Source organism: Carassius auratus, chromosome 21 (genome assembly GCF_003368295.1).
Source record: "Carassius auratus strain Wakin chromosome 21, ASM336829v1, whole genome shotgun sequence".
Classification (NCBI taxonomy): Eukaryota; Metazoa; Chordata; class Actinopteri; order Cypriniformes; family Cyprinidae; genus Carassius; species Carassius auratus.
In genome coordinates, this window is record NC_039263.1 from 15697834 (window position 1) to 15722673 (window position 24840).

At 36.5% G+C, this 24840-nt stretch overlaps 1 protein-coding gene across 5 annotated transcripts in view; it reads right to left on the reverse strand.

Moving 5' to 3' along the window:
* rxraa (retinoid X receptor, alpha a) overlaps nt 1-24840 on the reverse strand; it is a 150043-nt gene that overhangs the window by 43523 nt on the left and 81680 nt on the right. For 3 of the 5 annotated variants that reach the window (XM_026196292.1, XM_026196294.1, XM_026196293.1), the window contains exon 3: nt 6329-6397. The exons of the other annotated variants lie outside the window; for them this stretch is intronic. In XM_026196292.1, the coding sequence (XP_026052077.1) occupies nt 6329-6397 (69 nt within the window). The remainder of the gene's footprint in view (nt 1-6328; nt 6398-24840) is intronic. 5 annotated transcript variants of the gene reach the window in all.

A 24840-nucleotide genomic window follows, 5' to 3' on the forward strand; every position in this document is an offset into this window, starting at 1 on the left:
TTCTTAATTTTCAGTAATTAAAAGATAAATGATAAATGAAATAATCTTTTTATGCCTGCATTGTGATAACCATAAAAATGTAAATACACAACATTTTGAGGGGAAAAAAATTAATAAGGCTACTTTAAGAAAAAGAAATATTAATAAATGAAGTTGTTTATACATTCAAATAATTAGACATGCTAAAACAGAATTAGGTAACAATAAAAGATATAAATAATATAGTGAGAAAAAGTTTACAAATTCACAGGTCCCTAAACTTGTCATTTGTGTTAAAATTTTAATACACTGATGTGAAATTGTATAAGTTTGATTATTTTGATTAATTAGACATGCTTTTATCAATTGTATTAATTGATAAAATGTTATTTAAATATTAAAAAGGAGTTTTTTTTAACTGAATTTAAAATTTTAACTGAAAAAAAAAAGCAATACAGAACAATTTAAAAAAATGAAAAATATAAATAAACAGAAATAAAATGGGATTTCATCAGGCCCTAACTATCCCTCAGCCTGGCTGCACCTCCCAGTTTGGGAACCACTGCTTTATTCTTTTAAATTAATACATTAATTGTGTTTATTATATATACTTTTTTACTCAAGTGGAAATCAGTTTACTAAATGATAAATTTCACTGACTGCTTCACTTCCACATTAAAGAGATATGTGTGTTGTTTATTTTTATTTATACTATTTAAAATTTTTGTGCAATAACTTGTCAGTTGAGTTTGTGGAAAAACCTTCTGCAGTGTTTACATGAGGTTTATTACTGAATAATGTTTATCATTTCATCTCGTGGAATAAGTGTCTCATTTCATGGGATAAGTGTGTCGTCATTCCCCTACACAGTGTACCTCTGGATGACTTACAGTTTATGCTATTCTGATTTCACAGATACTATCTAAGACCTGACCACTTCATGAAAACATAGTTCAAATATGCCATCCATATAGCATGATTTATATAGTCTGATTCACAAGCAAATGACTCAGAATATGTTTTTTAATGACTCATTCATTCGTCTGTGTCATACATATATATATATATATATATATATATATATATATATATATATATATATATATATATATATATATGACACATATATATGTGTCATAAATATATGGTTATATATATATATATATATATATATATATATATATATATATATATCAGAGTTTCCGCTAGAAAAAATGGTGCCGGTCAAAGTGACCGGCAGAGGTTTCCTTTTTCGGACATTTTGATGATATGCCGGTCAAGTATCGCCTCTTAATTAGTCAAGGTGAGGAAAACTGGAGGCAGGCTATGTAACGTAAAAAATGACATAATCAGGCCGCCAAATGCAACATGTTTATTAGCCTAACTTTCAAATAGACGGAAAAAAAAAACATTTTCTACTATGGTTCATTTCTTCATTCGGATCTATTTGCGATCCATTCCATCCTAAACAAACAAAGCATATGTTTCGTCCTTGTTTCATTATAGATTAAGATAATAATTCATAAATGCACGCATAATTATCAGTGAACTTGATTTGCAGATATGTTTTACATGCATGCTCAAACAAATGCCTTTCAACTTATGTGTGCAAAATTCAGAATGAAATGAATGTGCAGCAATTTGTACAAATAGAGATTCTAGGTCTACTATACATGTTGTAGCCATTAAATAAGCTTATTTAGTTTAATATTTGTTAAAATATTATAATGTTATTTTTTAATTTATGTTGATTATGAAAAGTGAACCGCACGAGTAAGATAAGATGCGCAATATCGAGATACATGGAGCGGGTCAGACATGATTTTGACCACTTAATTAAGTTTTGTTTAGTAGAAATACTTTTTTGAAGTGAATTTCGTTTTGTATAAATTGTATCTTAATTTTAATATTTTTTTTTTTATCAACCAATTGCCTGGATTTAATACATAAGAAGCAAATATAGCAGACGACAGGCCTAATCATGCAGGCGCCCTCGCGGCCACTTGCATTGCTAGTGAACTGGAGTGCATCTCATCCTAATTTAACGAAACTCAGCGTAGGCCTCACAGACATGAAATATATCTTAAGAAAGCTTGAAATGTCTTTTTAACAATTTAAAACGAAGTTTTTTTTTTACCTATGCTAATTACACATTAAATTCAGGTAGGCTACTGAGTCGCTGTCCTCAGTGCCCAGAAAAGCGCTGAAACGTAGATGAAAGGGGAACCCATTTTTATTTATTTTTTTTATTTTTTTGGCTTATTTTAACTGGCCCATCCAGTTTTCTGGAGGTCCACCTACAATCAAAATCCTGGCGCCGCTAGTACTTCGCAGCGGACTGATATCATGAAATAACAGACCGCATTCCACATTGGAATTCAACCAAGTCATGTAATAATGTTTAATAACTTTCAAACGAGCCTGTTCCTTCATAACATAGCCAAAGTTCGGTGTATTTTTGCTTTATACATTTTAGGCTTATTCTCAAATTCAGATTGTGTTTTGGGGGGTGGGGGGGATTATTAGGCGATTTTATTCGGACAATTTGACCGTAGAGATGTAATTTTGTCGGACATTTCATTTTTTTTTCGGCCAATGTCCGGCAATTACCGGACAACGGAAACCCTGATATATATATATATATATATATATATATATATTTTTTTTTTTTATTATTGTAAAATAAAATATAAAAATGAAAGATCCATTATTATATAAAACTAAGGATAACTTATGTATTTATTTTCCATATTATATTATATGACTTAAAAATATGATAACAGTAAAATTAGGTATTAAAATAGACTTTTGGGGTCAGGAAACTTTATCAATCACAATCACCAAAAAAAAAAAATAAATAAAAAAAAATAAAATAAATATATATATATATATATATATATATATATATATATATATATATATATATATATACATATATTATATTAAACCTCTGTTTAAAAAAAGTTTAAGCACTAAATTAGCATATTAAAATTATTTTTGAAGGATCATGCGACACTGACGATTGGAATAATTTGCATTTGAAACCATCATAAGAGAGAAAATGTCATAATACTATTTTCTTCTGTGCTTAAATCTCACCGATCCAAACTTTTGAACAATAGTACATATAAAAATATATACAATTTCTGCCTGTCAATGAAACAAAAGTAGTCCAATCACTCAACACTTATAATAGTCCCCTTCTCAACAAGGTGTATGATTAGATGCCATCACTCATCTGTGTAGCACATGTACGAGACAAGTTATACAAAAGTTTAATACTTGGCATTAGGAATAGCAAGCACCACTAATAACTACATTAACACACACACACACACACACACACACACAGGAACTCGATCTGATTCAAACTGTCTAAGACTTTCTCAGAAAACCTCCATCATTACAACTCCATTCATCCCCCAGAGATCTGCTTCCCTTTGTAGCCTTTGTGGCGCAGCTCTGGCATATTTCAAGTCCTTGCATAATGCTGAAAGTAATCAAATGAGTTTAGCAGGAGGGTGCGGGCTTATTTAAGACCCAGCGAAGTGGTGCCAGTGGTGGCCTGCGCAGCAAGAGTGGGATCTCCTCAGGAGAGCGCTCTGACAGTCGAGGACATGATTAGAGTGGGAGCGGGACATGACAGGGAGGATAATTACGCGCTGCCTCCTGTGGCATCCCTCCCCGGAGAGCCGGAGCGAGACTCCCATCACTCCTCAGAGGGGTTCTGCGATCCCTCTGCTCTCTGACAGCAAAATCTACACAAAACACTCATGTCACACAAAAAAGACAGGCAGCTGGGGTCCCAGCATGAGACGCTAACAAAAAGCATTCATTTGAAATACACAAATGAATTCGCAATAATGCGCGAATATGAATGGGTCCCGTGGTGGCTTTAATGCTAACAGAATGGCCCGCTGAGGTAAATGAAGGGTTTTATTCAAATGGAGGGCATTAGAGATTTATTAGAGAACTGCGCTGCTTTGGCTTTCCTGGTCAGAGTTCTCTAGGGGAAGATCTGACTCCTTGTCACCACAGACAAACAGGAAGTGTAGGTTTAACTCAGTTTTTCCACTTTCTCATGGGATTGTGCAAATTGAGGAGATTGAATCAAAGCAGGCATGCGCTCGGATGATATTATCTGGCAAAACCACATACAGAGAGGAACTTTACGCTTGGGGTTACACCGAAAAGTTAAGCGGTTTTCAGACTTTAATATCAAGGACAACCAAATACAATGATTAGCTTCCTCTTTGCGAATATATAAAAGCAGCTATAAATTTAAAGACTCATTTTTTATGTGAGAAAACACTATCATGATATTATAAAGACAACATATTGTTTACTAAATTATATAAATTGCTTCACATTGACATTATGTCCTAACGTAAATTATAGGGATGCACAATATTATTGGACTGACATCGGAATCGGCAGATAATGGCTTTAAGTGTAAATATTGGCAAAGACTCAATGAGAAAAATGCTGACAAGAATACTTTTTGTACGAAAAAAAAAAGGCTTTATTCAACAATTTGTCTCCTTTTTGTCTCTCCACATCAGCTTAGCACCACAAGGATATGTTGTTTTCTTTCAAATCAAAGCGTAAATAGAAGTAGAAAACGTATCCTTGTGGCGCGGCTGACACAGAAGAGCGTAAGCTGCATGCGTTCAGCTCATATTTTCCAAAATGGCGCCACGGTGATGTGGAGAGACACAGGGGAGACAAATTGTTGAATAAAGTCGTTATTTTTTATCTATTTGCTTACAAAAAGTATTGTCGTCACTTCGTAACCTTGCGATTGAACCATTGATGGCAGATGGACTATTCTGATAATGCTTTTCATACTTTTCTGAACCCTGACAGAGTATTTTACTTGGCAGCCTATGGGACAGCCACAAGCCTCCCGGTTTTCATCCAAAATATCTTAAATTGTGTTCCGAGGATGAACGAAGCTTTTGCGGGTTTGGAATGACACGGGGGTAAGTGATTAATGACAAAATTGTATTATGTATGTATATTTTTGGTGGAGTATCCGTTTAACTCATGTACTTGGGGTGTGCTAATGATTAGATCACCTCTCCAGTGTGGCTCATTCTTGAAGCAAAGTTTTGTTTGAATGACGATTAGATTCACTATTTTGGATTGCTGCATTTAATCTGTGAAAGCATGTACAGAATTACGTGTTCGTGTATGATAGAGTAAAGAGTAAGCAGGTGCAGGTACAGCAACAGCAGCGGGAATGTCAGCCTCCCCTGGGTCCTAATGCCCAGTTGGTAAAGAGTTTTAATCTGTAGGTGGCGCTGTTGGCCAACTTCTTACTACATTAAAAGTAAAATAGTTTACTCAAATAACATTTAGACTGTTTCTGATTAAATAAAGCAGTAATTGAGGTAATAAAATAATTAGTATGTTTTGATTTAAAGGTCATCGCGATTCGACAGAAGCTGCAATTGTCATGCGTTTGTTTCAGTGAAGCACGGTTCTGTGATCAGCAGTAAATCTCCATCCAAAGGCCAGAGGGCGCTCTTGCGCTGAAACAAATATGCCCCGAAGAAACCCATGAAATGCCTATATTGGCTTTCGGCCAAAATTACTTTAAAAATATTGTACAATAATATCAATATTGTGCATCCCTAGTAAATTATTAATAAGATATCTGAAAAATATTTACTTTGTATTAAGGTCAGTGTTATTTAAGAGATACTTATATACTATAATATTTTTGTAAATATTTGTAACTATATTCTGACTTTCTATTTTAATTTTAATATTTATTTTTTAATAAGTGTTTTCTATTTGACTATATTAAGCATATATTTTTCATTGTAGTTGATTTAGTTATTTTAGTACTTCAATTTAAAACAATGAAAATGAGAAATGTTTTATTTTATCAAATGTATTCATTTTCTTTTTTACAGGTAATGTTTATATTATATTAAATATTTTTATTTGAAAAATATATAATTTAAATAAGGGAACATTTTCAGACTGTAAAACTTAAGATGTTAAGATGAAGATGAAAATATTCATTCTGCATTAAGAAGGCAGAATATTTATTAATTAATCAGTTTGTTTATTCTTTTTTTATTCATGTCAGTAAAACATTTCAGTGTAAAATATGACAAAAACTGTTAAAAATGTATAAAAACTTACAAATAAAAAGAAGATCTTTATATACTGTGAATGGTGCAACAAATACATTTTAATGAATAATTTAATAAAAATAATAACATTTTGCAGATCTTATTGTGGCTTTTGTACAATATAACATGGCAGTAAATACATTTATTTTTACAAAATGCTGTCTTTATAATAAATTACACTTACTATTTCACTTCATACTTACCTTTATATTTTAGGAAGGGAGTCCGTCTAAAGGGATCATCACATTGGGGGGTCCTTGGTATTAACAAGTCTGAAAAGTTGAGTAAAAGTTGAGCAAAAATGAGTAATCATGGAAGCCCTACTTCATACACAACATCCATCATGCACTTCTCTGGTTTCTGTGAACATGCTCAATACAATAACATTAAATGTCTTCTAAAGTATGACAGTATCATACTAAAGGTAAAAGGACTCCATAAAAACTAACTGAGATGGACTGCAGCCATGGCTGTGCGGCTTGGTTTTCCAGCGTTTCCTTAGCTGGGAGCAGTGGGTCGTCTTTATGGGGCTTGAGGGGAGTCTGGTGGTCTGGCGCTTGAATTTTACACATCCCAGAAGCCCTCGCTGCTACAACACCAGCTCTTTTCAGCACACGTGTTGATACATAAACTCGTGGCAATTAAAAAAGGGAAACAAAACCAGACAACGGCGGAAGGAACAATAAAGCGTAATATGCAACTTACTGCTTCTAAAGTCTGGATTTGAGGGGGGTGTCAACCAATCAGATGGCTGTGATTCAATTTGATGGTTATTACATGAAGTGAGGCTGCTGAGCTGATGGCAGTACACTGTGGAATTTGTCACTTCCTCTCTCTCTCTCTATGTGCGTGGACAGCTATTTCAAGACAGAAACCATATTCACTTTCTGTTCTGCAGTGTATCGGGAGAACAGGTCTTGCTAATTCATGTAAATCTTTCCGAGTGCCGCCAGCGCGGGAGTTATGTGCAAGAGTGTTACAGTTGGCACCGAGGCCCATTTCAGTGGCATGAATGTGCGAGTAAAAACATTTGCAGTGTTTGTTTGTAATGCATGTCCTTGACAAATGTCCATCCACATATAAGGTTGCTTTGGGAAGATAATATCATGCTCTATATAAAAGCGCAAGTTCTTTTTATCGCACACAGCCAGACATGTTTAAACGTGATTCGTTTTTGGTTTTCGCTCTGGAAAAACACAAAGGACGCACTTTTTTGGAAAGGCCTGAATTTATTGACCGCGTAACAAGCCTTTGAAATCTTTTTCTCTTTCCATTTTATGATTATTTTTTTCTTTTGTCCTCTGTTCTGCTCGGGTCCCGTTAATGAAACCCAAATGGGGAGTGATTGGGTTTTGGCGAGCTGCTAAAAGAACTGCGGAGACCGCGGGGGTGGGCCACACCAGTCATCCTTTTCCTCCCCCCGGAAAAGTGGAGAACAGTTGTGCGGACCCCTGGGGTGAGAGCAGGGAGGAGGGTCTGGTCTGGGAAACTATGCGTCTACGTGAGACAGGAAGAAGCTTTGCAGGCCGAGGGGAATGCGTGCGCCGCACCGGAGGGGGCAGAGCGTGTATGCGTGCAAGCGTGTTTGTGTGTGTATATGGAAGTGTGCTATATGTCTCATGGGGAAAGTGCGGTTGCAATCCTCTCCCACCATCCTCCCGTCTGCCTGCTACAAACAAACAAACAACAACATGGAACCCAGCGGGCTGCACTTCCAAGACAAACGACCGACATTAGCGAGGAAAGTATGTTCTTTATGAATAATGAGATTCCTTCCCAAAAACACATCCTCTCCAAAACAAGCAAACAAACACATGCACATGCTGTACACCTCATAAAAATAAAAAAAAACTGATGAAATTTCAGAGATGCTGATATATTTCTTTTGTTGTTCAAATTTTATACATCTATTTCTTATATCTATCTATCTATCTATCTATCTATCTATCTATCTATCTATCTATCTATCTATCTATCTATCTAATATAATATGATAAATAAATCGAATTATGTATAAGTTATTAAATACATTTCTGAGAATGGAATTTTAAAAAAATAAACAAATGACTGCTATAAATGGCAAATGTACTAAAACAATGTTACATGTTATATATTTAAGACCTTGTGACTAGGTTATTTTTTATTTCAGAAAAGGTTGTCAAATACCTAAAAACATCAAAAATGTAGAAAAACACCCACTGTGGAATTTTTTTTCTAAAAGTAACCAAATCACAGAAATTGGCACCATCATAGCCATTTTTGTGGGGCCCATTCTTCTCAAAATAAATGAGAGTTTTGACTTCACTATCAGGGATTCGCTCTCTGTCTCTCTCTAGTTCTCATCTGAGGGAGTCCCCTGGGGCCCGGGATAAACTGGGTTCAGAAAGAGTCTTTTATTCCGAGCGATGTGAGGTGAATGCTGACTCTGGTTCCTATGCATTTTTCATTGTAAAACACTTCATGTCCAATTATCTTTGTCTCTTGACACCTATCACAGCCGTGCCGTGGACGCAAACAAACCACTGTTTTCATAACTCCAGTCAGACTGCACCAAAAAAATCACCACTTCAAACGATTCGCCCCTCTTATGGCTAATCATCCTCAGGGCGACTTAAAAGAGGGCTCTGTTGGTTCAACTGGACATAGACCATGAGAGCAATAAATGCCAGCTTTTGTAGCACAGGGACGTATGAAACCAAATGCACTTTTGATCAAGTGGAGGCAGGAAAACGGATAGCTCGGTCCTCGCCATGTCAAAAGAAGTACATGTGCCTAAAAGCTCAACCTGTCCAAGTGAATTACACTCGTCATCTGCCCAAGAGGGATGTCAGATGTACTCTTTATTCCTAAAGGACAGGAGATACGAGAGACAAAAAGAGTCAGCTGCATACAGAAGCACATTTTGGCTTACTGCTGGCGTGTTTTTGGCCCACGGCAGGGCTAAAATAACTGTTTTTATTTCAACTAGAAGATTGTGTCACTTTTTCTCTCAGGGACACACTTTAAAACCAGCCGTCCTTAAAATATTTTTTTTTTTAACACTGTAAATGCTTTTGAATTCAATGAGTCACATTTTCATTTCTCTCTACAGAACAATGACTTCTCAGTGTTATTGACGGCTGTTTTTCCAAACAGGAACATTAGCGTTTCATGATGTAACGCGGAGCTGTTCGTTTTTCTGAATCGTTTTTTTTTATTTTATTTAATTCATATTTCATGCTTCCTCAGGGCCCACTGTGCCCAATTTATAACTGGCTAACTCATGTAAACCAACAGTACGAGGTGTTGTGATTGGCACCTGGGGAAATGCTTGAGCAGGCATGTGTTTTTCATTGGCTCGCTGGAATATGCCCATAAATTCTGAGTCTTGATTGGCTACAGTTGGGCTGTGGGGCGAGAGACGTTCATGCCAGGCATGGAGTGGTCTGAAAACACACACCTTCACAAACTCTCAACATCAGACCACCTAAAGCTTCTCAAACACTTCGACTTGAGCAAAACCGAGCGGCCGTCGACCGGCACTCGGCAAACCTGGGCTTTGTTCCTCCCTTCTCCCTCCATTTTTTTTGGACAGAGGCCAAAAAACACAAAAAGCAGCTGAAAAGGACATTAAAGTGTAGCTTTCGCCAGGGTTTTTCCACAAGTTGTAAGGGCTTTTACCGCTCTGGCTTACAGTAAGACGGCAGATTAAAAGAACGATTCTGACATATGACTCAGAAGAAAAGGATGAACTTCACATTACATGCCTTCTCTTGTAGCTGAAACGAGCGACGTGACATTGTATTATAGAAAATTACACGCTTCTGTGATGTGAAAGGCAGAACATCAACTCCAATATTCAAGAGCCAAAAATACCATTAAAGAAAAGATGGGAAATCCAGCGGCACTGTGCTAAAGCTTCACTTGAAGAGCTCACATGGTTACAGATGAACACTTTAAAGGCTGTTTTGATTCACAAAAACAAGTGACTAAAAAACATATAATTTTTTTTATTTATTAATGTAATATAAATATAAAATAATGCATCCCTGGAGACCCTCATGACTATTTGTCCAAGTCAATAAATATCTTAAAAAAAAAAAAAAAAATTCATAATAATAAAATAATTTTACTGGTGGTTTTTAATGGCATTGTTTGTTCAGTTTGTATGATTTAATCCACTATATTTTTAAAAATAAAATACATAAAAAATATTTATATTATTCATTCTCATATATATATATATATATATATATATATATAATATATATATTACAATTAACAACTCTTACTAATAAGAAATATAACAATTAATACTAATAACATTCTAACATGATTATTAATATATAATATATAATAACAACACACATCTTAACCCAACAATCCACACACACACACACACACACACACACTATACACACACACTATAAGCAGTGACTCCATATTGCCAGACTCAATGAACTCACCCCTCTTTTTCACACAAGGCTAATGAAGACAGCTACACTCCAACCGACACATCATAAACAAACTCTTATCAAAGCATAGAGACCCCCCTCTGCCCCTACACAAACAGGCATGTATGCGCAGACACGTGTACGTGTGTGTGTGTGTGTGTGTGTATAAATCCCAGGCCTTGCAGACGCAGCTGAGGTTCTGGAGCCAAGGAGGACAGGTCTCCCACTGCGGTCACTCACCGCCTGTCCTGATAAGACACATTAGCTTCCAGCATATCCCTTCCTACCCACAGCGTCTGCGTTAACATGCCAATTAGGCCAGCAAACATCATCATGCCTCTGGCAATCGCAATACCAAAAATACCACGTGCATGCACATGCAAAAACACAAACAAAACACCAGAGAACTTGCAGAAGACAAAACATATTTCATGCACAATATAGAAACAGTATGCACCCTTATTATACATGCATCTCTATCTCACAAACACACACACACATATATATATAGTTTTATTGTTTTGAGTCTTGATTTGAATTCAAGTGCTACATAATGTCATAAAAAAAATAGTTTCAAAAAAGTCTTTAAAAGAAAAGTACTTAAAATAAGATTATCAGAAAATGTATATTACATTTTAAATAAACACATAAATGCAACTCGCATGTATACGAATGTGCACTGTTTAAAAGCCTAATATTGTTATTCTTTTAACCCTCTGGAATAATAAATGCAAATGCACAGAGAAGGCAAACACCACAAACAATCCCTATATACACACACATAAGGTCGTAATGTTAGACTAAACTGTTTCGATTTGAAGCCAATCTGACTCTACAAAGCATCCGATGTGGAAGGGGGTCCACGGTGAGTCAGTCAGTCCCAGGCTGAGCGCAGAGCACGACGGGTGACAATGACTGATGGCTGGTTAGAGGTTTGTGTGGGGCACGGAGAGTTTAATCACCCATAACCTCAATTACAGACATCCACTCAGACTCATAAAGCAGCAAAACAAGATCAACTCCTGCTCCAAATTCCAGTAAAGGCTTGGCACAAAAGAAAAAAAAGCTTACACACACACACACACACACACACAAACAGATGCAGGCCTTCATTGGGAGTGTTTAGTGACAACAACGCTCAGAATACATCAGACCACACACAGTTCAAACGCAAATGAATGCTAAACAAGAGTAAATAACTATGATTTAGAAATGTAAAAAAAAAATTAAAACGGAAAACTATTCAGAAATAACCTTTAACGAAACAAACTCAGGCATGCAACTCATTCCTAATGATCACGAAAGGTTTGTGTGAGCACTGCAATCACACACACAGCTTTACGCGGGATTAAGCTTCAGCCTTTATTGCCGAGTTCCCACAATCCTCGGTAGACTATCGGAGTCTCCTCCCAAGCCCCCCTCACCTCTCTTCTACCTTCTTTTCCTGCTCTTTCCACCTTAGAAAGGAAGATGAGACAGCCAAGGCGTTAAGCTGAGAGACCCAGGTCATAGCTTCTCCAAACAGCGAGGAGTGTATGACTTCACACTGACAGAGGCTAACAGAGCGACTGAGGTTTAAGGGTCACGGCCCCTCAGCGACCCTCATCTGATGTCTCAGGAGGGTTGAGAGGGCTAAACGTTGAGTCATTCAGTCAGGCATGCAGCAGGAGACCTCCGTGTTGACGGGGCCAAGCAGCGAGACCTCAGAGTGGGAAATGTCATCATTAGTGACAAAGTAATTTCACTGTATGCAGCTCCTGAGTTAAATATAGATTAAATCCAATTTATGTAATAAATCATTGTATCAAAGTAACAAAATATTATATATATATATATATATATATATATATATATTAGTGCTGTCAAAATTAGCGCGTTAACGCATTCGATTAATTTGAAATATTTAACGCGTTAAAATAAAATAACGCAATTAACGCGGTTGCAGTTTTTTTTTATTTCCAGTTGTGGCCTATGTGTGTTCAACGTGCAAAGAAATATGGATAAGACCAAGGAAGGACATTTAGACGGAAAGTTTCAGTATAAAACTCTGCCGGATTACTCTTCAGTCTGCCACAAGAAACATTACTCTTTATTTAGTCTGCCACAAGAAACAGCAACATTAAAATCATGAACTCAAATGTCATTGTTTAAAAAAAAACAAAAAAAACAATGACTGTAACAGTGCGTAAATCAGACCTTTCTGTAACGCTAACGTTAATAAGCTTAAACGAAATAATTGTGTAGCGGAGTATTTTTTGTACACAGTGCCGCGAACTGTCAATCACTCCTGTGCGCGTGCATCACTGTCCTCCTCGCAGCTGCAGCAACTTGCGCTCTCTCTCTTCATCAAGCTTTAAAACAAAAAGGGGACAAAAAGATCATATTGTCTTTGTGCATAGGCTATAGATTAATTAGATAAATAAATATCTAAATTTGTGCCTTGCCGTCTACGGTATTTTTTTAGAACTTAGAAAAAAGATGCTGCAGCCAATGAGCAGCCAGCGGGGGCTGCAGGACGACTGAACCTCCGCAGACAGTTTTTAATGTTTATCAGACAATAAATACTCAAGATTTTGCTTTAGTATAACTCACAACGAGTTTCACACACCTTCTCCGGCCACGTTGAGTTGTTGACACTTAACAGCGGGAAAAGCGACACATGCGCTATTCACTTGTATAACTTAAGGGTGAATGGGTAATGTAGTTTCTGCCCTGGGTGGGATGAATTAGGAAGCTTGCATTGTGAAGGGCGCTCTGAAAATCGGCGGTGCAGGTAAAAGATTAAAACCTCTATTAAAACAGATGTCCAAATGAGCGTACCGGTACGCTACAAGCACGTTCTGGGCGCACGGAGAGGTGGCGGTGCGCTCAAGAGCTATATTTGGAAGTGGCGGTACTGAGTACTGGTGCGTACTGGCCCACTTAAAGCACTGGCAATGACTATACTTTGGAATTTTTTTGCAGTCCACTTGGAATTCAACATGGAAATCATTTTTGTTTTTCATTGGCATTGATTGTTTTGAAATTCAAATGGTACTTACATGCCTTTTTTTTTATTTCTGTAATAAATATGGCTTTCAAGCCAACAGTTAATTTGGAGGATATTGATGGTTTATTGCAGGTATGTTGTTTACATGAGAAAATCTGTGTTACAAGTTAAACAAAAATTCCAATAAACAATCATATTTTGAATTTAAATATTTTGAATTTAAATTTAAATGTCTTGAGTTTACATTAATTATTTACATTTTACATTTACATATCCAAAAAGTTTCAGTCTTTTAATTGCGATTAATCGCGATTAATCGCGATTAATTTTTAAAAATTGTGCGATTAATTAGTTAATTTTTTTTAATCGATTGACAGCACTAATATATATATATATATATATATATAATTATATATATATAAGACATAATTTTAAATTTTACACAAATTCGTAAATAGACATATTAATAAGTGAATTTATTATATTATATTATATTATATTATATTATATTATATTATATTATATTATATTATATTTTTGGATAATATATATAAGATAGTTCTAGTGTTAGGCAGAAGACATTGTGCCTTTTAAATATTTATCCCTGGCATCTGAATTCAATTGGCAGCTCTGACAAACGAGCTCAAGTACATGTGCACAAATACACGGATACGTGCAGTGACAGTGGAATCTTAAATCGGTAATGCGTCCTATTTAACTTGACGGATTACTTGTCTAAGTGAAAATAATTTGTTGATCCAGAGCGCTGTCATGGCGACTTGAGTCTCACAAATCATTTTTAATTGACAGCGTTAAAAGCAGGTGAAGGGAAAAAAGTGCCTCACAGAACACAAAACAAACATCTCTCAGTGTTGCGAGGGAACTAAACCACCTGTCACAAAAAAAGCCATTAAAGAATGATCAAAAAACTTGCCTTTAAAGATGAAGTGTCATATTTTAATGCTAAAACACTTTCTCTCAGTTTAATGTGCAGCGAGAACTGTAAGTAAGCCATTCGTAGGTTGAAATATGAAGAACGTCAACTACAAGTGATCAGACTAACAAATTTTCGTTTAATGGACGATAAAACATTCTCATGGAATTACACTGGAAGAAGAATCAAAGTGAATAAATATAATCGATTTGGGCCAGTAACCAAACCACCTAGAAGTGTACTTAAAACAATTTGGGACTCACAACTGCACCCTTTAAATAGAAAGATATCAGCCAAGAGGAATGAAACGATGAAGGCTTGAAAACAGAAGGAATCAGCTGGTGTTCGGCTGCTTGCTTGGAGACGTGAGTCAGTCTCTCCTCTCCTGCGTCCGTATTAATACTGTGTTCAGCCAATCAACTGCACAATGAGGCAAGATAAATGGGAATTACCCACAAGGCAAAGGTTAATGTCTTTCGAACCGATCGGCACTCATTCTATCAACAAAAGGAGGAGATCAAAAAGCCCGCAGCATCTCTATTGACTCAGTGGTCCAGAGCGACTCGGTGTCTGCGATGAAGTGCGTTATCTGAAGCTTGCGAAAGCCTCTGTTGCTGTTTGCCTGTGATTGGAAATGTACAAAGGGATAGGCTTTAAACCACTTTTGCTTTTTCTGCAAACTCTCCCTCCAAGCAATGAGCTCAAGCAATGAGCAACGGCACCAACAATTGTGACATCTGTTCTGCTGAAAAGGCCCGACGGATTACATGTCAATTACAACAAAGAGCCCAGAGTCCTGATAAATGACAGCCTGCAGAGCTCCTTTGTGGTACAAAAGAAAAGTGAAGGTTTAATGGCTTGCTGTATTCACATGTATTTGGAAACAGATGTGGAAATGGCTATGAACGAATATTAGTTTGACTGTAAAAAGGCCCAATGACTGAAGCGATTATCTGGGGAAATGAAAGCATTTTTATGCATTTGTTGGCAAAATATAGGTTTGTTCGTGTGACGTATGAAAGTGTGTATATGTAGAGGACTCAAAAATCAGTGTTAATCTTGTCAACAACATCACTGATAAAAATGTTTGTTTAAAAACATTTAATTATTATCATGCTGTGGCCGCTTTCATTATCGTTGAAAAAATAAACAACCTTTGAAGATAAAAAGACATCACAAAGATTCTTTTTTTTTACTAAAATAACTATACGAGATGTTTAAATTATTCACAGACAACACCTTCTTTTTATTCTCCGTTTTGTTACTGATGACAAAAATAAAAATAAAAACTCTGCAAAAGAAGAAGATGCATTACAAAGACAACTACACTTTACTTGAAATAAATGGTGTGTTTGTTTTAGGGGCATGTGATGCATACCAACAAAAATGTTTGTTTAAATTACAAACAAAAACTAATTATCACAATGACTTTTATTTAATTTTTTTGCTATTTTTACTATTTTTAAGAAGAATCTCTAAAGAAGAAAAAAATCATCACAAAGATAAACTTTTATTTCAAATAAACTATTTGAGATCTGTTCGGAGGGAAATTAGCATTTACACAAACACACACATTCCACCAACATTAATTATAAAAATATTTAAATTACAAAAAAAAAAAATTTATTCCCATTATTGTTGATAAAATGAATACCCTCTGAACATTTCAAAAAAAAAAATCTGTAAAAAAAACTGTATGCTACATTTAAAGAAGTAAATAATATTCAAGAATATAATAAAATTATGTAGATAAGTGGGACATAAGCTGAATACCAGTAAACTCTTTTTGTGTGTTACTATTGCACATTATGAAGTTGTGTATGCATGTGGGTGTGTTTTTATCACATTTGTGTCTGCTTTAACTTCTCGGGCTCTTCCTTTTGCTCTTAGCACAAACAGGAAGTCTCTAGGCTCTCTTCCTGGAGAGAAGCGCAGTGGGATATGCACACACACACACACACACACACGCACACGCACTTGTAGATGCAGGTATCATGAGAACTCGTTCATGCACAGATCTTGACAGATCATGTGCGCACACACACACATGCATAAACAGTTTATATAAACTCTTGTTCAAACGCCTTGTTAAGTTTAATAGAGAGACCGGATGTCCACAGCAAGAAAATGAATAAAAAAAGAGCACTGTGCTCAAAAAGGCAACAGAGCTAATGAAAATGAAAATGTTCCGGTGTATTCCTGCACAGAGACAAAACACATGCTCAAAATGGAGTTTTTACAAATACAGTTCTGTCTGAGGGGAGTTGTAAAACACATTTGTGACCACTTTCAATTCTCTGCACATAAAACACAGATTTCAAATAGCATTAAAACTGCAAACTGCAGCTGTCGTTGTTGTCTAGTGAGATTAAATTCTAAACACAACACTGAGCAGAGAAGTGAAATGTTCAAAATTCACTTTTGCTCTGAGGTGTTTGTCACTCTAGGTACAAATCCTGGCCATGTTTACATGCCAACTTTAACTAACACCCCTAAAACAGCATCTTTACTCAATACCCTGCTAGAAAATCCAGTTTAACATGGGGGCTGGTTTCTAGCTAGCCCAAGCACTCCATTTACTCTTTCACTCCAGTTATCAGATGGTCCAAGCTGGTCTACAACCCATTATAAAAACCAGCTTGACCACTAGTACAGATTATTGCTGGTTTGTTTAGTCTAAGACGGTCAACCAGCTTGCTAATAACCATCTTAGACCAGCTTGCACTAGTAAATGACTAGCTTGAACCAGATAAAAAACATTCTGGATCAATTAATGATCACCTTGAACCAGCTAAAAAAAACTAATAATCATCCAACCACCACAGTCAAAAAACAAGCTGACCACCCTATGTGCTGCTGGTGAAGAGTCTGCTGCTAGTTTAAGATGATTTAATCAGAGATAACAATCTCTGCTCCAATACACAGTTACCAGTTCATAATGGATGTTCCAACAGGACACAGTTCCGTAACTGGCGGGGAAAAAAGGTGCAATGTTGGGTGAAAACGTTCCGTGATCTATAATTTACGAGTTTAGCCTTATCAGTTCAATCAGGAGACGACAATGTTGTTTCCAACTCTGACCCACAATTAGCTAAAAAGCATGTAATCTGGTTACATGCGTGTTAGGCGATAAGTCACAGATTACACAGGGTTTATTTCGCTTTGATGCACTGCTTTACCTCCGACAGGTGACATTATTTAAAACAAGCTTTTAATACAAGCTGACAGACAAACAGGATCTGATATAAAAAAAAAAAGAGAAGACCTGAGGTTTAGGATTTTTACTTTAGAGTTGTAATCTTCATTTGAATCAATTGGAGGAGGAACTAAGAATGACTATGACGGATTACAAGCAGAAGAAACAAAAGGACACCGGCTGCATGTCCTCAATCATCGCAACCTTGAGGATACCGTCATTCTTTTGTGAATTCTGCCTTATTTGATCACCTGTTAAAGATTGAAAATTCTTCCACTTATGACATTTGAAACCTGTCCGGCACAGATAAGCAACACTGACAGGAATGAAAGAGAAATTGACTCGCAAAAAAGTCCCATAACTCAGTTATTCCTCTCGGCATAAACACACCAAGAGTACTTGAAACCCGACAGACCTTCAATCACCGCAGATGGATGGGCAAAGCCAGCCCTGCTGCTACTGGGCAAAGATTTACCTGTGATAGTGTGGAGTGCAAACCTAGAGCACATTTTACGTTTCATAGCTGCTGATGACAAGCCAGGCGTCCAATCCAGATGTTGGACCTGTTATCAATCTGCTCTGAATTGGAAAGTGGTTAAACCCGGATGGTTGGCATCCCTTACCAGATCATATGAGCGCCAGGGTTTTGAATAATTGAGCTGTGAGCAAGCGAGAGCGTTGGGTGAATCTCAGTGCTATATATAGCCAGCCACATGGCTTTTTGCTATTGTGTAATCATGCTGATCTTCCACACACGTGTCCGCTGCACATAGCAATATAATAGGCCAGATGGCGAGAGAGGTGTTAATAAACAGCGGCGGGCGCACATTAGCGGCTTGGGTTACAAACAGCTGCCTTATTTGCCATTTCTGATCGGGTATTATTGGAAGAGCAGGAGCTGTGTGAGCGCTGATAATCTACATGGCAGAGAGATTGAATACCCATGATGTGTGCGAGCCACATGGCTCCCTGTCGAGGCCACAATGGCCCAGAGGGCAATACTGTAATCAGATGCGGGTCGACGCTCAGTAAAACTGCAGAAACATTGTCTGCACAGCTGGAGTAACAGTTGTCCACTCTCAGATGGAGATTAAAGACGCAATCAAGGCTGCATGTACACACAAATATACATGAAGAAGTGTAAATGGAAAACGTTTTATAGGTGTCTATTTACATGAATCTCTGCTTTAAATCCTGATTGTTTCCTCTGCATTCAGACGTGTTTGCTTAAAGCAGACAGGGACACAGTGTTCTGAGACGCTCAGGCAGCTTTCATAAGCACTAAAACAGCACTCGCTACAGTCACGTACTCATGGTTAACCCTTTCCTGGGATCGGGGTCTTCTCCTGAAGAGTGGTAGGGAAAGAAATGAAGAGGAGTAAATGAGAGTTAGATGAGTAGCTGAAAATTTGAACCATCCACCCAGATGAGACAACAGGAAGGCACCTTTCTTAGAATGAGATATGAACAACAGTTACCCACAATTCCTCCCTGTTGGTCATTAAAGAAAAGGAAAAGTCATTCTTCAAGGGTAAGCAGGATTTCAGTAACCTAAACAGGTTCACCATGTTAAGAAATGGCATCCTAAAAGAGCATCCTTTAAGATTTTTTGGTGACTCTTTTCCTAAGACCAACAGGAAAAATAAGAATATAAATATTAAAAATTTATTGTGCTTCTTTTTTTTCCATTTGATTTTAAGGAAAAACATTTGAAATGCAAAAATATCTTAAAGGATTTAAAAACTAAAAATATGATTTATTTCTTTTAATTTGGAAGTTAATTTTGGCACTCAACACTTACCTAGAAACTAGAAACTAGGCATGATTCACCCATTTTCCAGCATATAGATGCAAATGAAAAGCAATGTAAATTAATTTTAGTATCATTTAAATGAAAACGTAAATTATATTTTGGTTCCAAATGACTTCCGAGCTTAATCATTACTTCAACAAATTTATCTAAAACGCATGAAATTTTTGGAATTCTTTCGAAATATTCTGTGAAACTAACTGCTCAAAACGAAAATGATCATCAGACTTCCCCATCACTTACTTGCATCGGTTTTAACCCTCTGAGTTCTAGGGGGTTTTGGGGGCCTGGAGAAGTTTTGACATGCCCTTACTTTTTTGATTTTTTCAGTTGCTTATAAACATATACATGGCTAAAGTCTGAAAACACTGTATTCAGTACAAATTGGGCTACAATAATATGTAAATAGCATGTAAGTAAACAGCAAATCAGTAAGTAAATGACTAGCTTGTAGCCTAGAATTTTTTATTCCAAATGGTGTGAAAATCATCTTGTTTACTCACTCTCAGAAAACAATAGATTGATTCAAATTTTCTAAGATACGTTTTGTTTCGAAAGGTCATATGTGAGTAGGTGTAACTGACCATGAACATCACTGTGATTTACACCAGACAAAGACCTGCATAATGAGCTGCATAATGAGCCGTTCAGTCAGGTTTGTGACTGAGAGGGAAGAGTTACAAGAAAGAATGTGAGGGCAAAATAAATGATTATATTTTTATGATTGTAGTTTATTTAGAATTGATTGAATTATCCCACAAAATAACTTGAGATTCACTTGTGAGTGCAGTTAAACAGTTTATTAGGAACAATCAAAGCTGACTTTCAAAGCTGAATTTTTAGCATCATTAGTTCAGTCACATGATCCTTCAGAAATCCTTCTAATATTCTGATTTTCTTAAAAAAAAAATAAAAAAAAACATTTATTGTTTTATTATTATTATTAATGTTGAAAGGAGCTGAGAATTTTTTTTTTTGATGAATTGAAAAAAACTGCATCATTTGTAACATGATTATTGTATTTATCATCAAGTGTGTGCTAAAATTTTTAAAGAGCCACACATATGGGAAATCAAAAATTACCTGTATTACAGTGTATGATGTAGCTGTCCATCAGTGTAAACAAAGTGCAAAGTAATTAAACCAAAAAGTACAATATTTATAAAGTTATTGGCTTCTAAAGTTAGGAGTTGACTCTGAATCGCTGAAACGAGTCGTTATAGATTTCAAATCTTTTGCCCATCTCTATGTACGTCACTAGGAGCACTTTGCATAATAATCTCCGCCTACCGTGTTGGGAGAAACGGAACTCTGACCTGCCCCACCCCCCACACACAGACGCTCTGTTTGGTGTGAGAGCATGATGTCGAGGAGACCGTTCAATGCCAAAGAATGAAGATCAGAAGAACCAATGGCTAAAATTCATTTTCACCACAATACCAGAGCAGTACAACAAATCCCTTTTGTTGTGTTCACAACATTTCATTGATGACTGCTTTTCTAATCTCGGTGAGTACAGCGGGATTTTCAAAGCGATTGGCCATAAAAGATGGTTCATTACCAACTTTATTTAGAACAACGAGCATCTCCGAATCACAACGCGAAGTATGATTATGAAGTTATGTGTCTGTTTTCTCCCGAGCGTCTTATCAGTATGTGTGCTGTCTGCAGCCTGTCTGCGCTGATCGTCATGTACAAACACGTCATTAAAATGAAGTGTAACTCTGTGAATACTCAACGAAGAGACATGAGAGAGATATCTATAGAAAGCTTGACATGTCTACTTTAAAACTAAACAAATGCTGCCGAAAACAGATATTCTGTGATAAAGTAATCCATATGAAAACAACGCGATGTCTGTTTTTCATGTCTCCCTTCGTTATATGTAATGTGACCACGCACCCGCGCTGAACGCGCTATTCAGATTCAAACTGAAGCGCGCGGCTTGAATACACCCACACAGAAGAAAAAGCAGCGAGACTGTTCAAGATTTTTTATTTTACTGTTTGCTTCGCGGTGAGAGGAATAAGACATAATTCACCCCAAACAGATGCTAACGCATAGTTTACCGTGGAGGTGTGTGCGGAACAACCAATCAAACCTGACTATGTTAGTTGACCAATCAGAACACAGTATGCTACCGAAAGGTGGGGTTTAAGGAAACTGAATCTTTTGAACAGCTTCGCGCGAACCGATCTCTGAGAATTGAGGTAATTTTAAAATTATATTTTGACAAAATGACAATGTTTTTTAACCTTGGATGGATTTAAACCTAATGTACAGGACTTATAAACAGTGATAGGAAGCTTAGAATTTTCATCTTACTGGCTCCTTAATTTCTATTTATACTGGTATAGTGTTACACTTGGAGCAAGACGAGTTATGATGCTGAATATTTTGCTTTGATCACAGGAATAAATTAAATTGTAAAATATATTCAAATAGAATACATTTAGAATAGAGCACAAATATTTCACAATATTACTGCTTTAGCACACTGGTATTGACTGGTATTGTGTCATGTAGAAATGTATAAATGAATATCACATTACTAGCATTTCCAAAGTGTATATTGTTTATGTGCTCTCAAATAAACTAAATGACAAACTTCATTCTTAACATTATTGTGATGGTCAATGATACTAGTAGTAAAGTAGAACATTTAGATGATGTGAATGAAACTTCATAATGTTTCACTTGATTATACATTTAATCAGGAATTACAGTTTAGTTTGGAAAAAAACCTAACTAGTAAAATGCGAGCTTCAGTGAAACATTATAATCTCAAAAGCGCGTTCAGCGCAGGGCTTGGTCACATTAGATATAATGAAGGGAGACGTGAAAAACTGACATCGTGTTGTTTTCATATGGATTACTTTATCACAGAATATTTGAGAGATTTGTAAGACTTCCTTTGTTTAAAAGTAGATATGTCAAGCTTTCTATGGATATATTTCTCATGTCTCTTTTTAGAGTATTTGCTGAGTTACAGTTAATTTTAATGAAGCGTGTCTAAATTAAGATCACAGCAGACCAATGCGGCAGACAGCACACCTTGTTTGTTTTCTTAATTTTGAATGCAAAAGTTTTGTTGTTATTATGCGTTTATACAAATAAAAGTAGACCCTTTACAGATTCGATTGATGTATTGCTCTTATCTGTACGATCAAAACTGTAATTTGTAATTAAATTGTAATTTAGGTTTTTTTCGGTGTTACCAGGAGAAGATCCCCCAAACGGGTATTTGCATTTGTCGACTCCAGAGGGTTAAAGATGAAAGTGTGATTAATTTAAACTGAAATACATTTAGTAAACCACTCAACCACAGCGATAGCATCGAAAATATGTAAAATTCTAGAGTGTTGTGTTTCCCCTTCCCCTCACAACAGCTGTAAAATGCTTCTGTCATTCCTGATGGCATCTCGTTTGATTTTTTGTTTCATATTTGTTATTACATGGCCACATCAGTCAATTAGCTCAATGTCAAAGGCTATAATGGACTTTTGGACATGATGCCCCTGTGGCGTTTGTTACGCTCGGTCACACATGCTCTGATCTCTACCTCCCATATGCACAGCAGCCTTGACTAAACCAGGAGCGTACGTGTGTGTGTGTGTGTGTGTGTGTTTGTGTACGGTAAAAGGTCAGCTTTCTGCAAGAATTCCTCCAGAACAGCCCCAAGTGTAGCCAAATCCACAGAACGAATGGTTGATATGAAATAAAATTAGTAAAAAAAAAAAAAAAAAAGGAGAGTACATTTTTTACAACTCTAGGAAGTATCTATCAGTGCCAAAAACTGAGAATCTCATTTAAAAAGTCTTTCAGAAAATAACAAGTCTTTTTTTTTCAAGTCACAGATGTGTGTCCCTGAACAGCTGCACTCCAAAACAAGACATTTCCATTAGCTGTAGAAGTACCAAACATTCACTTTCAGTACAAACATCCCCAACAAGTAACACCTTCATCCCATTCCGACTGTATCCCAGCATGCTTTGCAACAAATTAGCACACTTGCCAGGTCCTGCTTCTAACTGTATGACATTGTAAGCTCGCAAGCTTTCTTTCAGTGATCTCTTGCCCTCTTTGCCCTCAAAAGTTGGCAAGGATGGCAGGTGTTTGAACGTTGACCTTGCCCTTCATGAGATCAGCTTCTGTGCCATTCGGATCAAACAATTGCTCCAGTTGCCTGCAGCCCCCTCCACCGTAGCACCGGGTATAATGCCAAGTGTGTCTAAACACTTTATCATCAAATTACTGACAGAACCCCATCCACGACCTCCCCTACGAGCCCCGCTGCCCTCTCAAGCTCTTAGCGGCCACCCTAAGGGAAATCGGCTTCCTTGTGCCCTTGTGGATGAAGCTAACTGACCAATGCTCTTTCCAAAGGACACCTGAGCTTTACGACAACTGCTAAAACTACAGCACGGTCCAGTTAACAAACAGACGCTCCGCAGACATATGGGGAAACGTCATAAGCAAAAGGATTTAGCTGTTTAAACCTGTGTTACTTTAGAACGCCATTACAGATTTAACATTATTTTGAATGTTTAAAATTGTAGTTTTTTTTAATAAGCTTTAGTAATTGTGTTTGTGTCATTTATTAATGTATTTTTTTTTGTCAATGTCTATTATGTCTAGGGTTTTTATAATTATTTCAGATGTAGTTTTAGTTATTTTAGTACATCAAGGTACACTAAATTACAGTAACAATTTATATGATTTTAGTTTATATATCATTATATCATTATATATTCATATATCAAATGTTTGGGGTCACATTATTCTATTTATCTATTTATTAAAGAATCCTAGAAAGTATTACAGTTTACACAAAACTGTTATGCAACACAACTGTTTTCAACAATAATAATAGATAATAATAGTATGAAATATTTCCTGAGCAGCGAATCAGCATATTAGAAAGATTTCTGGAGGATCATGTGACACTGGCGTATTGGCTGCTGAAAAAAATTCAGTATTTCTGGGTCAAAATCGCTCAAAATGATGGAAGTGCGTAATTTGCCCAAGCCAATTTATGCATAGGATTCCCAAAGACCTTTGACATTTTCCCCATACATCCCAAAGGAGCATGAAATATCAGCACTTAAGAACATCATTACTTTATTTTTGTAGAATCAGCATGCACAGTGAACCTATGTGTGTCTGATCCAGAGCATCCTGTTGTCCCTGGCAGGATGGGGCTCATACATATTGGAATCAGATGACTTCAGTGGAGGCATCCATCCAAACAACACTTGGAGCTCATCTTCCATAAACATACGCACATATAAACAAGCAAATCACACACAAACAGCCAGTGTACTGCACTCTGAAGGGTCTGGATCTTTCAGTC